The sequence below is a fragment of the Pan troglodytes genome, chromosome 8, assembly GCF_028858775.2.
Source record: "Pan troglodytes isolate AG18354 chromosome 8, NHGRI_mPanTro3-v2.0_pri, whole genome shotgun sequence".
NCBI lineage: Eukaryota > Metazoa > Chordata > Mammalia > Primates > Hominidae > Pan > Pan troglodytes.
The window spans coordinates 41,287,970-41,304,554 of record NC_072406.2 but is presented as its reverse complement, the minus strand read 5'-3'; the positions used below and the strand labels follow the sequence as shown (position 1 = coordinate 41,304,554).

Here is a 16,585-nt window from a genome sequence, read left to right as displayed (position 1 = left end):
TGGCCGGGCTGGTCTTGAACTCCTGACCTCAGATGATGTGAGTAGTATCTTCTTAACATTTAGTAATATTTTTATTAACATGAGTTCTGGTGTGACAGATTCAGAGTTCTGTTTCCTTAGAGACCATAAAGTTAAATGTGGAATGCTGGGTCCCCACATCTCTGAACTGAAGGCTGGAAATAAAGACTGCTTCCTTGGGTCAAGTGATCCTCAGGCTTGAATCATCCAGGCAAGAGTGGGTGTTCCATTCTCATTTATCATCAAATAGCAGTTTCTGACTAGTTTTAGAGTTTTCCAATTTTCTTAGTCCTGTGTCCTTGGTGTTAATTAACAAGAGCAGTTTTTACAGATTCACATCAATATAGAAAAATGTAAAAAGAAAGTTTTGACTGAAGCAGGAAGAGACAATAGATGTGAAATTCTTTTTTGCTGTTGTTGTCTTTTTGTTTTTGAGACAGGGTCTCACTCTGTTGCCCAGGCTGGAGTGCAATGGCGTGATCATAGCTCACTGCAGCCTCAACCTCCTGGGCTTAAACAATCCTCCTGCCTCAGCCTCCTGAATAGCTGAGACTACAGGTGTGCACTACCACACCAAGATAATTAATAGGTGTGACATTCCAAAATAAGTTGCCAGAGCAAGAAGCAAATCTTAAAAGGAAATATCCTAGCCCCTTGGTGACTCTTAAAAGTGCCTCACCCAAAATAGGATCATAAAAGGGCAGAGGAAGTGGAGTTCAGGAAAGAATCTATGAAGATGTTTTCTCTGAAGAAAGCAATTCTGTAACTCCTACTTCTTTGAGACCTTTCTCCTTAAACTCACTAGAGAGGCAGTGTCAGTGAGGCAGACCATGAAGGCAACTTGATTTGTGTCCCCTGGTATTTGGAGACAAATCTCAAGTGGAGAGGCTGAAGATACTGGCTTGAGGCAGCAGTGGGGCAGTGGTGGAGAGAGAGAACACTGAAGACCAGTCTGCACACAGCCAGCTGCACTTTTACCAACCATGGGCGTGAAGTATGGATGAATGTTTGAAGGACCAGATAACAGCTGTTTGTTAGAGACAGCTGGGCTGAAGGAGTTTAAATCCTGCCTACAAGGATCACCTGGAGCAGCCTAGCGACCATTTCCCTTCTTCCCCTGCAACAGGAGACTATAAAGTGACTTGCAGGGAATGAGAAAGCGAGGGGAAGTGTTAGATAAAATTGCATTGCTCAGGTCAAGAGAAGTGGAGTTGGATGTTTCAAGTACAGGTCTCTAAGAACCCAAGAAAGGACCCAAGAAGGAAGTGCACATTTTAGTCATTGTCCAGGCTTGGAGAGCAACCCCTGCTAGCAATGCACCAGTTAAGCATGAGCTTGCTAGTCCTGGACTCTTCCCCCTTCTTTTTGCAACCTGAATTTGAAGGGGATTCTAGGGGGATAGAGAGAAGGATCCTTTCCCCCTTTTTGGAGTTCCATAGCTTGGCTGCATGGGACCCTTTCTGGGGAAGCAGAGGGAAAGTTTAACTGTGAATGAAGCTTGAAGTGTTGATCAATGGCATTTACATTAAAATTAAAGCTGTATATTGTGATTTAAACTGACCAAATGATTTTTATTACCTGTGAGCAATCAGAAAAATTTCGGGATCACCCAAGTTTTCATCCAGGGGTGGGGACAGATGTCCTCATATGGAATGCCTGTGGAAGGGATGGTGGCAGATCGAGGTTTGCCATCTGCTTCCCTTCACGCCTCTGTCCTGCTTGTCCTGCAAGCTGGTCTCATCTGAGCCCAGAGCAGCAGGCTAGTTCACTGACACTCATAGATTTGGCAGGAGCATTTGCTCTTTGAATACATTGATGTCAGGAGGTACACTTCAGATAGGGAAACAGGAAATTACTAGAAGACCTGAACAAGAATGGCAACTTGAAACTGGAAGACACAAGGGTACTGGGTGTCTGGAAGCCAACTGAAGTAGAAAGATTTCCAGAGAATGTGGGAAATTACCATCCAAGCCTTCGGCCTTGGCCTCTAGGTCTCCAGTTTACTATAAACAGCAGGTGAAGACTTTTAGTAACTAGAAATGAAGCCTCATTGACTGGCGATTGAAAATGTCAGGGGTGCAATGAATGCCTGTCTGGTAATCTGCCCAGTGTGTCTTCTCTGGGAAACCTCTGCTCATAAACAGGGATGGGCCCTGGCAGCCATACTGGTCCCCTGCAGCCCCCATCATCTATGATTAGGGTTAGGGTTAGGCAGGTGATTTAGTCCTTGTGGGTGCAGCTCTGGAACATCATTTCTCTGACACTGGGACATAGGAGCCAGGGGCTGGTTATCAGAATAGGAGAATAGAGCACAGGTGTAGAGAGAGCACCTGCTATGGAAAAAAATTCCATTGAGTTCCTCCTGGCTTTTCAGGTCTGCGATCTGGGTCTTCCTGAGGACTAACTTATTTTTGCCTTTGGGTTCTATTATACATCTATCTAATCTATCAATCAACGATCTATTATCTATCTATCAACTATCTATTATCTATCATCTATCTATCTATCAACTATCTATTATCTATCATCTATCTCTATCTATCTATCTATCTATCTATCATCTATTTTAGAGACAGGGTCTTACTCTGTTGCCCAGGCTGGAACGCAGTGGCAAAATCTCTGTTCACTGCAGCCTAGAACTCCTGGCCTCAAGCAATCCTCCCACCCCAGCCTCCCGAGTAGCTAGGACTACAGCTGCACACCACCAAACCTGGCTAATTTTTAAATTTTTCGTAAAGATTTCTTGCTATGTTGCTCAGGCTGGTGTTGATTTCCTGGCCTCAAGTAATCTTTCCACCTTGGCCTCCAAAGTTGTTGAGATTATGGGCACGGGCTACTGTATGCAGCCTCTTCTGTCTATCTAATGAATTTCTGTCCTCTATTAGGGTGAAGAGATAGCTTTTCAGTGGCTTTGAAGCATTGTGCCAAATATTTCAAAGATCACATTTTAAAATCTACTTTTTGATTTATTTAGTTGCTGCAAATTTTGACTTATCTGTCACTAATCAGCTGGATGTACTGAGATACTTTGACATTTCCTAATGTCTGGTGCTTTCTCTTTCTGGCCCTCCATAGTGAGGGCTGGCTCTCTTCCCTTATAGGTATCTGCTAATGCTGGAGGCTCAACTGATAAAGTAAAGATAGCCATCCCAAGAAGCAGGCGGAAAGGCTGGGGCTAATAGAACAGATCTCTACTCCAGGGGCTTCAACTCTGCCCTAGTTCTGGTCAAATAGGATTAATACTGCTCACCGTTACTATCCTAAAAGGGCTGTCATGGTTGAAAGTGGGCATTTACTATTTTCAGTGTCTTTTGTTGCTGGAATAAAGGAGATGATAATATGAAACAAAAATCAGGTTGCTTCTCCTCATATTTTGCTCAGCTCCCAAGCATTCAGAATGTCGTTACTAATTAGACATTTGTTTCAACATTCTGGGACCATCCAGGCTAGGCAATCTTGTGATGTGGGGAAAGTTGACTGGTTACGCAATGGCTTTGCATTAGATCCCCTGCTCCCTTGCAGGCGCTGAATGCTCTTCTGTTGTTCTCTGGATCTAGAACCCTGTCCCTTTTCTCTGGGATGGCTCCTACTGATGTTTCAGCTTATTCCTCATTTGCTGCAGGACAGTCTCCTTGGCCCCATAGTACTCTTGATTTCCCCATCACCTGTGCAGTAATAGTTTCTCTATAGATCCACCAGTCTTGTCTTATTCATTGTTATATCCACAGATCTAACCTATTTCTAGTAAACAGTAGGTTCTTCCTAGATCTATTCCTGATGATTGGCTTAATGAATGAATGCTCATTTTACTGGTGACTCTGAAAAAGGAAAAAAAAATAATGATTTTACTCCACTATCAGCAACTCGATGTTGCCTGTCAGGAATCCTTGTAACAAAATACAAAGTTATCATTGCCTACAAGGTCCTCACCTCCTTCTCCAACCTGTCTAGTAGCACTCTCCTTATGCACCATGATACCCATGCTGGCTTTCTCTCTGTTCTTGCTATACATCACTTTTCTTCCTACTTCAAGTCCTTTGTTCTTGCTATTTTATCTGCCCTGGAGTTTTGCTAAGTTGGTGTTTTCTTATTTAGGTAGTGCCTCAAATCTTAGAGCATTTCTCTTAGATCATTTCTCCTTAAAGCATTTTTCTCCTTTCCCAAAATTAAGTGTGTCTCCCATCCCTCTGGTCACTGTTTTCTTCTTTGCCCTGATCCCGGTCTGCAAGTTTATCTTTTTATTGGATCATTGTCCATCTTCTACTGATAAAAATAGCTGCAAGTCTGTCTTGTTCAAGGCTATACTCTGAGTGCTTAGTAGAAAGCCTCGTTCATTGCAGTATCTAGTATTTGATGATTAATATTGATTATGTTTGATGAGTAAATGAATAAAAGAATAATCTTAGACATACATTATTTAATCCCAGTGAAAGAATGTTAGTGATGGAATTTCAGGTGTTATTGTAGAAGAAACTTTTGAAGGGTATTCCCTACAGTTTGTTCATACTAGGCTAAGTTCCTCTTCTTTTCCTTACACAATGTAAAAATATTAGATCTCAAAACTATTTGCTCAAAGTACTTACTTTAGGACACGTATTTTTAGACTACAGTTTAGAATTACAGTTATTATTAGAAAGGTTTGGTAAAAACTCTTTTTGTTAGGCAATAAGGTTATTCTGTCCTCCAAAGAGCTTTACTTTATTCTCAGGAAGTAAGAGAGAAAAAAGAATTTCTTGTCTTCTTTCTATCAGGTGTTTTGCCCTTACTTCTCTTTAAGTTTATGTTTACCTTAACATTCCTTTCCTTCCTCAGGTTTGCTTTTTGTCTATCTCCATTTTTCACTATTACGTAATTCACGGAGTTGCTGGGGGGAAGTGCTTAATTTCAAATAGCCTGTTTTAGAACTTTGCGAGAATGACAAGAACAAACAGAATGTTAAGGCAGCTAGAGAGAGTTAAGTGAGAGTGGTCCCTAGGTGAGAAATGCTTCTTGCCTTCTAGGCTGACACCAGTTCTGGGGGATGTGTTCTGAGAGCTCATATTAACTGCAGGTCATTGATCCTTATCTCAATCCCCTTCCTCTCCCTTCAGCTTTCCATTCAAAGTCTCTATCACATCTTGAAGTGTTGTCGCATTATTTTTTTTTCTGATAATTCCCTCCATTAGCTGAGCTTTCCAATTTATATTACCTGATTTTTTTTTGTCTTCCGCTTTTTACTACCCCTTTTTCTAAAGCTTTATTGATTGTGTACTTTGGATTCTAATTCTTCCTATAAGAGTCTTCCTGTAATTCTGTTTGCAGTGTAGTGCTGTCCACATTATGTGTTGGTTACATGATAGGAAGGAGTATGGGGGCACTTCGGTCACATATGTAAAGTTCTTTAAGAGAGCTGAAGGGCGCTGATACCAGTTCATGTTTTTTTGGGGCAGCCCTCAGATATTAAGCATGTTTACTGTATTTTCTTCTATTGTGAAAGAATCAGTTCTCTGGATTTCCTTAAAGTTTGTCTTTACCATTCTCCGCACCCTACTCATTTTTCTATTTAATAATTTTTTTTTCTAATCATGTAGTACATGTTCAATATGGAACACAAAAAGGTAATAAGAAAAAAAGTCACCTACAGTGTCGCCAAAGGTGAAAACACCTTATGTCTTTTTTCGTGCATAACAATATCCCTCTCAATCTTATGCAGCATTTTTAAACCTAGGAGACTTGTCTGAATGCAAAGGAAGTTAAAGATTACGTTATTCACCGAGTTCATACTGAAATTAGAGAATCGCAGCGGCTTAAGAAAACTCGCATCTGGCGAATGAACCTGCGTATCCGGGGTTCTCCTCAGGGAGGTTGCTCGTCCATGAAACACCCCCCAGTCTGCAGCCACCTGGGAGTGGGAACCAAGGGCGAGCGAACCGGGCGGGCAGGGGTGGAACTTGCGGGGACTGCGGGTATGAGGAGGAGCTACAGAGCTGTCACCAATCAGAGCCCAGCTTTGTTTTCTCTTGCCGACCAATGAGGGAGTTCTGCTGGAGAGGCTGTCTTCAAGTCTGAGACGCCTATCGCCTTCGCAGCCTATCAGCAGGCCCCTCTTACCCGCGGGCGGTGCAGCCCCGCCCCGCCCCTCCAACCGCGGTCCCGCCCCTCCGAGGGTGGGGGCCGTGTTGGTTACTAGCCGGGCTGGAGGCGGGGGCCGGGCTCCCACTGGGCTCGTGCGTTCTGCGCCCGCCGCGGCGGTGCCGAGCCCGCTGGCTCCCGATTGTCCTCTGCGGCGGTGGCGGTCGCTGCCTCCTTGCCTCCGGGCCCGGGGCTGCAGGGGCCAGAGCGAGTGCGCCTCCTGCCCGCGGACCGCGGCAGCCCAGAGCAGGTAATGGGGCGCCTCTGGGGAGCGCCTGTCGGAGCCCAGGGCTAGGCTCGGGCGGTGGGGTCGGCCCCCGAAGCTGCTCCCTGCGCCGGCGACCGGGCCGAGCGGTGCCGCGGTCCTCCGGAGCCTCCTGCCGGCCTCTAGGCGCCTCAGCCCGGGAGCCCGCGGCGGGCACCTTGTGAGGAGGTGGGGGCGGGGCCGGGGCAGGGGCGGGGCCGCCTCGGGCGGGACCCTGAGGACCCCTGGAGACCCCTGTTGACGCGCGGGACTCCGGGCGGGGGCGGTGGCGGGGCCGACCCAGGGCGGGGAGGACCGGCAGGTGGAGGAAAAACTGCGGAGTTGAGTCAGAGTCCGGCTCCCCGGGGAAAAGAACCGACTGAAAGGGAGCGATAAGCTGGCTGGCTTCTTTTTTTTCTTTCCCTAAGCCAGAAAGGCGTCTTCACTTGGGTCGTGTTAATTACATGTTTTCTGAGAACAGGCGTTTGGCCGTGTAATCCACACGATAGCATTATTTATTTACTTATTTGCTATTTAAAAAATTAAAAGCAGCATTTAGCGTGAATCTATTTGGGGGCTTTTTCTTAAGTGACAGGTAGACCCAGCCGAGTAACTCAGCTTTGTCTGGGCTGAAGTGGGGAGCGGTGAGGTAGGAATGAGGGGGAGGAGTGTTCGTGAGGAATGCCTGTGCAGGTTTGAAAGGATTGTGGGGGTGGGACCTTGTTTCTGTCACTGTGCCATGGGTGGGAGTAGAATTGTGATTTTTTTCTTTTTCTAATTTTTAAAAAAATATTCACATTAAAAAAGGGGGGGGGGCTTTCTAAAAACAGTCTCTGTACTCGAGGCTTTGGGGATGCACCTGCTAGTCAGGCAGTAATAGTTTGCAGGTAAATCCTGGGTTATTAATTACGTAATTTGATTTACTTATAAAGAAGTATCTTGAATTGTTGCTGCCTTTCCTTTGACTTGCTCAATATATTGCTTGTTTACAAGTGAATTGATGAAGGTCACTGAGTTTTAGCGGTAATGTCACAGCGATGGCCCTTGGAGAGTTTTCTATGCTCAGGTTCACTCTGGTTCTATAAAAACAGTATTTCCATTTAATCGTGAAGCTCATAGCACTCTATCAATTATATAGTATGCCATCCTCCTACTCTTCTGAGGCAGGCTGTGCATAGCATGTCCATTTTACAGGTATGTCAACTGAAAGCCCTAGAAATGAAAGGAATCCTGCCCCACTTTACTCCTACTTTATTTTATACCTATAATGGATTTAATCCAAAATCTGGGTAAGATTCCCGCCATCAAGCCAACTTCTGCATACCAATTTGATCCCGTATACACAGGTCAGATGTGGAGATGCTTATTTTCAAGTAAAGAAATATCTGTGAGGTTTTTCTTTCCATTCAGGTTGCTTAGCTAGTTTGAATTTCAGGTGAAAGGTAATTTTCCACACAGGCAAAACAAACAAAAGTTAGGAATGCTGTGTGAAAATCTCTATTTTAAATTTTGGGAAGCTTTCCAAATTAGAGAACCTTATTTGTGTTTGCATCTCTAGCTCAGCATTGAATTTCGGTACCTTTTTTTGAATTGAATAGAAATAATTGATATGCAGAAGGAAAATACTAATGAAGTGTAATGCATTTTGATCATGACTTATGACTTTGTTTCGGGAAGTGTTTACTGTAAATTTATAGACGGATTGAAGAATAATTTCTTAATTAGAATAACTTGACCAAAGGAGTTTGGGCATTAGTGTGGGACAGGCTGAAATGGGTAGTTGGGAGTAGCCGCTTGTATGATGTTAAGGCTTAGGGAATTCTAGAGAATTGTTAGGTTTTGTTAAATTTACTAGTTATCAGAAACATGAAAATGTCTTATGGATTACTGAATGGAACTCTTTTTTTTTTTTTTTTTTTTTTGAGGTGGAGTCTCACTCTGTTGTCCAGGCTGGAGTGCAGTGGCTCACTGTGATCTCTGCCTCCCTGGTTCAAGTGATTCTCCTGCCTCAGCCTCTTGAGTAGCTGGGACTACAGGCGCGTGCCACCACGCCCAGCTATTTTTTTTTTTTTAAATATTTTTGTAGAGATGGGGTTTCACTATGTTGGCCAGGCTGGTCTCGAACTCCTGACCTCAAGTGATCTGCCTGCCTTGGCCTCCCAAAGTGCTGGGATTACAGGCATGAACCACTGCACCCAGCCTGAATGTAACTGTTCTAATCATGAAGTTATCTCTTGTTTTGTGGCTAATACCTCTGTTTCACATGTACATTTTAACATATTCATGTAACATATAAGGCAACTCTTCTTACACAAGGCTGTCACTCTAGCCCAGCATTTATTTACTTATTTATGTTTTAGTGGCCTTATTTAACTTTTACTCTCCTGTCAAAATTTCTAGCACCCAAGCAAAAATTTCCATAAAGGAACTTTTATCATCTGTTGATTATACAGAAAATGAATCATTTATTCTCATAAGCCCAGCCCTCTTGCATTGTGGGACACTGGAAAGATATTTTGGCTGTTTGTAAAGTATTTGCTTGTATTCTTACCTGAAGCTTTGACTTCTCCCCCTCCCCCAATGGTTTTCAGAGTTTCTGTGACTTTTTTCTTTAAATTAATTATGACACTACCTGACTTCCACTAGATGGTGCACTGGGGGCTGCTTACTGGAGATTTCAAACAGATTTTTGTTTTTCCTTGTTATAAACATTTCACTGACAAAGATATAAAGGTACTGCAGCTGTTTCTCTCCTAATTGCAATTCAGACAAAATTGTAATGAATGACTTAAGTCTTGAGTTTTGGCCAGGCATGGTGGCTCACGCCTGTAATCCCAGCACTTTGGGAGGCCGAGGCGGGTGGATCACGAGGTCAGGAGATTGAGACCATCCTGGCTAACACGGTGAAACCCTGTCTCTACTAAAAAATAGAAAAAATTAGCCGGGCGTGGTGGTGGGCGCCTGTAATCCCAGCTACTCGGGAGGCTGAGGCAGGAGAATTGGCCTGAACCCAAGAGGCAGAGCTTGCAGTAAGCTGAGATCGTGCCACTGCGCTCCAGCCTGGGCCACAGAGCGAGACTCCGTCTCAAAAAAAAAAAAAAAAAAGTCTTGAATTTTGTTAAATGAGATACATTCGGAAGGAAAGGGTATTCCTTCATTTTGAATTTAAAGTGAAGGAAATTGTTAGTCAGGCTCACTCTCTGAAGATACTGTGTTTTTTACAAACTGAAGGTTCGTTGGCAACCCTGCAAGTCGATTGGTGCTATTTTTCCAATAGTATATGTTCATTTTGTGTGTCTCTGTCATATTTTGGTAATTCTCACAATATTGCAAACTTTTCATTGTTATTCTGTCTGTTATGGTGATCTCTGGTCAGTGATCTTTGATGTTACGATTCTAATTGTTTTGGGGCTCCATGAACCGCACCTATATAATATGGTGAACTTAACTGATAAATGTTACATATGTTCTGATATCTCCACCAACTGGCCATTCCCCAACTCTCTTCCTCTCCCCAGGCCTCCCTATTCCCTGAGACACAACAATATTGAAATTAGGCCAATTAATAACTCTACATTGGCATCTAAGTATTCAAGTGAATGGAGAGTTGCGTGTCTCCCACTTTAAATCAAAAAGCTACAAATGAGTGAGCTTAGTGAGGAGGTCATGACAAAAGCTGAAACAGGCCAAAAGCTAGGCCTCTTGCACCAAACAAGAGAGCTCTGAATGCAAAGGAAAGGTTCTTGAAAGAAACTAAAAGTGCTACTCCGCTGAACGTCCAAATGATAAGAAAGTGAAACAGCCTTATTGCTAATATAGAGAAGGTTTTAGTGGTCTGGATAGAAGATCAGACCAGCCACAACATTCCCTTAAGCCAGCAGAGCAAAACCCTAACTCTCTTCAATTCGATGAAGGCTGAGAGAGGTAAGGAAGTTACAGAAGAAAAGTTGGAAGCTAGAAGAGGTTGGTTCATGAGGTTTAAGGAAGGAAGCTGCTTCCCTAACGTAAAAGTGCAAGGTGAAGCAGCAAATGCTGATATAGAAGCTGTAGCATGTTATCCAGAATATCTAGCTAAGATCACTGATGAAGGTGGCTACACTGAACAACAGATTTTCAGTGTAGATGAAACAGCCTTATATTGGAAGAAGATGCCGTCTCGGACTTTCTTAGCTAGAAGGAAGTCAGTGCTTCACCTCAAAGGCCAGGCTGACTCTTTTGTTTGGAGCTAGTGCAGCTGGTGACTTTAAGTTGAAGCCACTGCTCATCTACCATTCCAAAAATTGTTAAGCATCATGCAAAATCTACTCTGCCTGTGCTCTATAAATGGAGCGACAAAGCCTGGATGACAGTACATCTGTTTACGGCGTGGTTTACTGAATCTGTTAAGCTCACTGTCGAGACCCACTGCTCAGAAGAAAGGGTACCATTGAACAACTGCTGCTCGTTGACAGTGCACCTGGTCACCCAAGAGCTCTGATGGAGATGTACAAGGAAATTAATGTTTTCATACCTGCTAACACAACATCCACTCTGTACCCATGGATCTAGGAGTCATTTCAACTTTCAAGAGTTTTATTTAAGAAGCACATCTTGTAAAGCTATAGCTGCCATAGATAGTGATTGTTCTGATGGATCTTGGCTAAGTAAATTGAAAACCTGGAAAGGATTCACAATTCTAGATGCCATTAAGGGCATTTGTGATTCAAAGGAGGAGGTCAAAATGTCAACATTAACAGGAGTTTAGAAGAAGTTGATTCCAGCTCTCATGGATGACTTTGAGGGGTTCAAGACTTCAGTGGAAGAAGTACCTGCAGATGTGGTGGAAATAGTAAGAGAACTAGAATTAGAAGTAGACCCTGAAAACATGACTGAATTGCTGCAATCTTATTATCAAACTCGAATGGATGAAGAGTTGCTTCTTCTGAATGAGCAAAGAAAGTGGCTTCTTGAGAGAGAGTCTATTCTTGGTGAAGATGCTGTGAGCATTGTTGAAATGACAATGAACGATTTACAATATTCTGTAAACTTGGTTAATTAAGCAGTGGCAGGGTATGATAGGATTGACTTCAATTGTGAATGAGGTTCTACTGTGGGTGAAATGCTACCAAAAGAGAGATCTTTTTTGAAAGGCAGAGTCAGTTGATGTGGCAAACTTCATTTTTTAAATTTTTTTGAGACGGAGTCTTGCTCTGTTGCCCAGGCTGGAGTGCAATGGCACGATCTTGGCTCACTGCAACCTCCGCCTCCCAGGTTTAAGAGATTCTCCTGTCTCAGCCTCCTGAGTAGCTGGGATTACAGGTGCACACTGCCACGGCTGGCTAATTTTTTATATTTTAGTAGAGATGGGGTTTCACTGTGTTGACCAGGCTGGTCTTGAACTCCTGAGCTCACGCAGTCCACCCACCTCGGCCTCCCAAAGTGTTAGGATTACAGGCGTGAGCCACAGCGCCCGGCCTTATTGTTTTCTTATTTTAAGAAATTGCCACAGCCATCCATCTTTCAGCAGCCAGCACCTTGTTCAGTCAGCAGCCATCAACATCAAGGCAAAACCCTCCACCAGCAAAAAGATTATGACTCCCTGAAGGCTCGGATGATCACTAGCATTTTAAAAAAATTATAAAGCATTTTAAAATTAAGAGCTAATGCTATTGCCAGCATAATAGACACAGTATACTGTAAATATAACTTCTATATGCACTTGGAAAGCAGAAACATTTCTGTTACCTTATTGCAGTGTTAGTTTTACTAAGGTGGTCTGGAATGGAACATGTGATATCTTCAAGGTATGCCTACGATTTCAGAAATAACCTCTCCTATTGAACCCTCTGATTCTCCCTGTGTTCAGAAACCCAGACCAAAGTGTAGATTTATTGGTCTTTATTTATGAGTCGTTGAATTTTTTTTAATGTCTTGTGTTTTGTTTAAATTTTATGTAAACTGCGGCTTAGCTCTTTGAGCATAGTCTTATGCTTTGCTTTCTTAGATTACTGAGTCTTTAAAAGAACTGGTAAAGTGCATATGTGTGGAAAGATTATTTGCTACCTACTATGAACAGATACTTAAGTAAAAAAACAAAAACAAAAAAACCCAAGATGTTTTTTCCAGGCATATAAATGTTTTTTTCTTGAAGAGGCATTTAGTCTTTCTATTTACTAGAACATTATCAGCTTGCTTTACTTATGAAAGAGAGGAGACCATTCTTTTCTCTGTGAATTTAGGAGCTATTTGTCAGGCTTGTTTATTACTGATTGGGTTGCTTGTTACTGATTGTTAGAGAAGGGAGATGAAAATACATAGCAGTTGCAATATCCATTTTGGGTATAGAACTGGCAATGTTAGTGGAGATTAAAGACTAGCTGGTACGACTGCATTTTGCAAGATATTTTGAAGACAACTTTGGACTTTGAAAATGCAGGATAGGAATCTAAGTGAGAAAGTCTTTCAGTGGTTGAGGTGTGTGTGTGTTCACTTCAGTTGCACTGAACTGTGGGTGGGGAGGAGAGCAATGGTAAATTGTTTCTTACCAGAACACTGCCAGTTCTTAGGGGATTTGGTGGAGATTTGGGAGAGAGAAAATAAATAGGATTCAGCCCTTCTAGGAAGGTCATTCTTGGCAGTGCCTTCAGCCCTTAGGAGAGCGTGGGCATGGAAAAGGTGGGTGGTTGTAAGTAGCCAGGCAGATTAAAAGGCTGCTTCCTAGAGTTTTCTTTACCTTTGATGACCTTAATCAGGTCATTAAGCATTTTAAGACAGGTTTATAGCTCTCCTGTGGTCCAAGCTTGGACTAAGTACTCCTTAATCTTCAATTTTACGTTTTAAATTTTTGGAATAAGTAGAAACCTGAAATTTATAAAATTAATGACTTGAGTATGCGAGTGAATAGCTTCAGAGAGTTATTTGGCTTATGGAAGATTTCAGATTATGGTAGGTGCTTGAATATACTTATTTCTCATACTCTGTCTTCCATCCCTTTAACAACAAAAAAAGGCCTTATTAGAAACAGGCAAACTTGAATACACATAGAGCTGTACTGCTGAAATTGAGTACTTGAGTTGGGGAGAAAAGACTCCCGGTCTAGATATAGCTTTGAAAAGAGAAGGATCAGGTAGGATGCCGTACACGGCAGGTGTATGCAGGGACAGGGATAGCGTTAACCCCTTTTGCTGTGAATATTGTCAGAGGGTCTGATGTGTAATTAGGCATCCCTTAGCTTCACTCCTGATAAAAACACACTCTTGGACAGTTTCTCTGTATGTGCACTTAAAGCAGTTTGAATCTTGTTAATCAAATATTTCTCGGGGTTGTAACTTCTTTTTTGGCATTGGGAAGACTGTTGAAGTCATGTTGTAAAAATTTGGAGTTGAGCCTGGGATCAAAATTTGGAGTTATGGCCCAAGATTTATCAAGCTTCTGCTGATATTCAAAATATTGTTTTTTTCTCTTCCTATTATGGCTTCTGATTACTTCTGAAGAGTGAGTTCAGACCTCTGTGCTCTAACGCTCATCAGAGTATCCTTTTTGTACATAGTATAATCAGGATAGAGATTAGGCATTTTGTCAAGTTTGGGAGAAAGAAGTTGAGCAGTGAGGAAATGAACTAACACTGTTTTCGTTTCTTCATAGTCATTTTAAATAGGATACAAATTTTATATTTTAGAAGTTTCAAAATGGTAGTAATTTCACCTTTCACATTATGCTTAGTATGAAAAATTTCTACCAGTGGTTCTCAAACTTTAGCATACCTTGGGATCACACGGAGGGCTTGTCAAACCTTAGGCAGCTGCCTTCCAGCCCCAGAATTTCTGATCAGTCGGTCTGGGAGGGGAGGTCCTGGCGATTTGCATTTCTAATAAGTTCTAAGGCCATGTGCTACAGCCACTGCAGAGGCCAGCCACTCTAGGGGGAAACGTAAGTGTAGTGGTTAACACTTTGAAAGACCTGGGTTTGAATCTCTGCTCTGCTGCTTTCTAGTACTTTGACTTTAGGCAAGTTTCTTAACCTCTGTTGTTCCGTCTCTAAAGTGGAAATAATATAGTATTTTGTTGTGAATGTAAGTGGGCTCCAATGTGTAGAAGCTCAGGGAACAGGGCCTTGAAGATTGCAAGCGTGCAATAAATGTTTTCTTTTATCCATAAAAACAGTACGTATATAAAATAAATAGGATCCTGCATCTTATACAATTGAAGCAAAGACAGAAAATTTAATACTTAACCTCATTTCCTGGCACTGTGCTGGGGAAAAAATATGAGTACTCAATTACTTTTTAAGGAGCGAAGGAAAAGTTTGTGGATCCTAGTAATTTTCCAGAAACACTTTTTAGAGACATAGCCCATTCATATCAATGCTGCCTCCTCCCTCTTCCCCTTCAAAAAGTTTGCATTCTTTAATCACCGTATGTTGGACTCTCACAATAATCCTTATAGTTTACATTTTATATAACAGGTATTTTGAAGGTTGTTTCTGGGAGCTGAATGACAGGAAGTACCTGAAAGTCATCTTTAGAACACACTGTCACCTGTACTATGACAACTTTGTATTTGATGACCTTGAACGCAGTTCTTCTTGAGACGGAGTCTTGCTCTGTCCCCCAGGCTGGAGTGCAGTGGTGTGATCTCAGCTCACTGCAGGCTCCACCTCCCGGCTTCACGCCATTCTCCTGCCTCAGCCTCCAGTTTAAAACATATTTAAACTGGACTACAGGCACTCGGCTAATTTTTTTGTATTTTTAGTAGAGACAGGGTTTCACTGTGTTAGCCAGGATTGTCTGGATCTCCTGATCTCATGATCCGCCCGCCTCGGCCTCCCAAAGTGCTGGGATTACAGGCATGAGCCACCACGCCCAGCCCTTGAACGCAATTCTTTGGGATCTCATCTCTCGGCTTGCTGAATGCCTGGTTCATTTTCTTTCTGCAGACCTGTGGGATCTCACCTCTGGCTATCCTTTCATTAGTGAAACCCTCTTTCCATCACTTTCTGTCACTATCACTGTCTTACTTGTTAGCTGTTAACACTCTTTTATCATTATCTTATTTGTTTCCTTTTTATTGTTTCCTTCACTAGGACATAAACCCTATGAGGGTAAGGGCTTGATCTTTTGCTACTGGGTCGCTAGGATGGGATGCAGTTCCTGGTATGTAGAGACTGAATACCTGCTGGTTGGGTGAAGGGACCTGTGATGCGGAGCTGCCCTGCTCCGCTCCCTCCCCAGCTCAGGGGCTCAGACTGGAGTTAGCGCTCACTTCATGGCACGCTGTCATGATTGGTCCGTGTAGAGTCTCCCACCTTATTTTATTGTATCTTTCCCCTTCATCACCTATCCGCATTCATGTTCTTCCTTGCCCCCAGGGGACCCTCTCTCTGGCATATGCATAATTCCCTTAAGTACGACCAGATTGTTATCTCGTTGACACTTTCTTTTTTTTTTTTTTATTACATATTTCTCTTTATTTATATATATATATATATTTTCTTTTTTATTGATCATTCTTGGGTGTTTCTCGCAGAGGGGGATTTGGCAGGGTCACAGGACAACAGTGGAGGGAAGGTCAGCAGATAAACAAGTGAACAAAGTTCTCTGGTTTTCCTAGGCAGAGGACCCTGCGGCCTTCCGCAGTGTTTGTGTCCCTGGGTACTTGAGATTAGGGAGTGGTGATGACTCTTAACGAACATGCTGCCTTCAAGCATCTGTTTAACAAAGCACATCTTGTACCGCCCTTAATCCATTCAACCCTGAGTGGATACAGCACATGTTTCAAAGAGCACAGGGTTGGGGGTAAGGTCACAGATCAACAGGATCCCAAGGCAGAAGAATTTTTCTTAGTACAGAACAAAATGAAAAGTCTCCCATGTCTACCTCTTTCCACACAGACACGGCAACCATCCGATCTCTCAATCTTTTCCCCACCTTTCCCCCCTTTCTATTCCACAAAACCGCCATTGTCTTCATGGCCCGTTCTCAATGAGCTGTTGAGTACACCTCCCAGATGGGGTGGTGGCCGGGCAGAGGAGCTCCTCACTTCCCAGTAGGGGCGGCCGGGCAGAAGCGCCCCTCACCTCCCGGACGGGGCGGCTGGCCGGGCGGGGGGCTGACCCCCCCCACCTCCCTCCCGGACGGGGCGGCTGGCCGGGCGGGGGGCTGACCCCCCACCTCCCTCCCGGACAGGGCGGCTGGCCGGGCAGAGGGGCTCCTCACTTCCCAGTAGGGGCGGCCGG

General features: G+C 43.3%; 2 protein-coding genes across 9 annotated transcripts in view; one reads left to right on the top strand and one right to left on the bottom strand.

The window, feature by feature from the left end:
* Positions 1–2,967: 2,967 nt before the first annotated feature.
* LOC129136163 (uncharacterized) overlaps positions 2,968–16,585 on the bottom strand; it is a 46,055-nt gene continuing 32,437 nt past the window's right edge. Inside the window, exons 3-5 of the mRNA XM_054660064.2 lie at positions 9,006–9,126; positions 5,771–6,752; positions 2,968–3,836 (exon numbers count right to left, since the gene is read on the bottom strand). Coding sequence (XP_054516039.1) covers positions 3,825–3,836; positions 5,771–6,752; positions 9,006–9,126 — 1,115 coding nt within the window. The 3' untranslated portion in view covers positions 2,968–3,824. The remainder of the gene's footprint in view (positions 3,837–5,770; positions 6,753–9,005; positions 9,127–16,585) is intronic.
* Positions 6,176–16,585, top strand: part of MPP7 (MAGUK p55 scaffold protein 7) — a 255,744-nt gene continuing 245,334 nt past the window's right edge. For 2 of the 8 annotated variants that reach the window (XM_507720.7, XM_054660889.2), the window contains exon 1: positions 6,176–6,379. The gene's annotated coding sequence lies outside the window, so the exon portion shown is untranslated. The remainder of the gene's footprint in view (positions 6,380–16,585) is intronic. The other 6 variants (XM_054660890.2, XM_054660897.2, XM_054660885.2 and 3 more) reach the window with 5 other exon arrangements.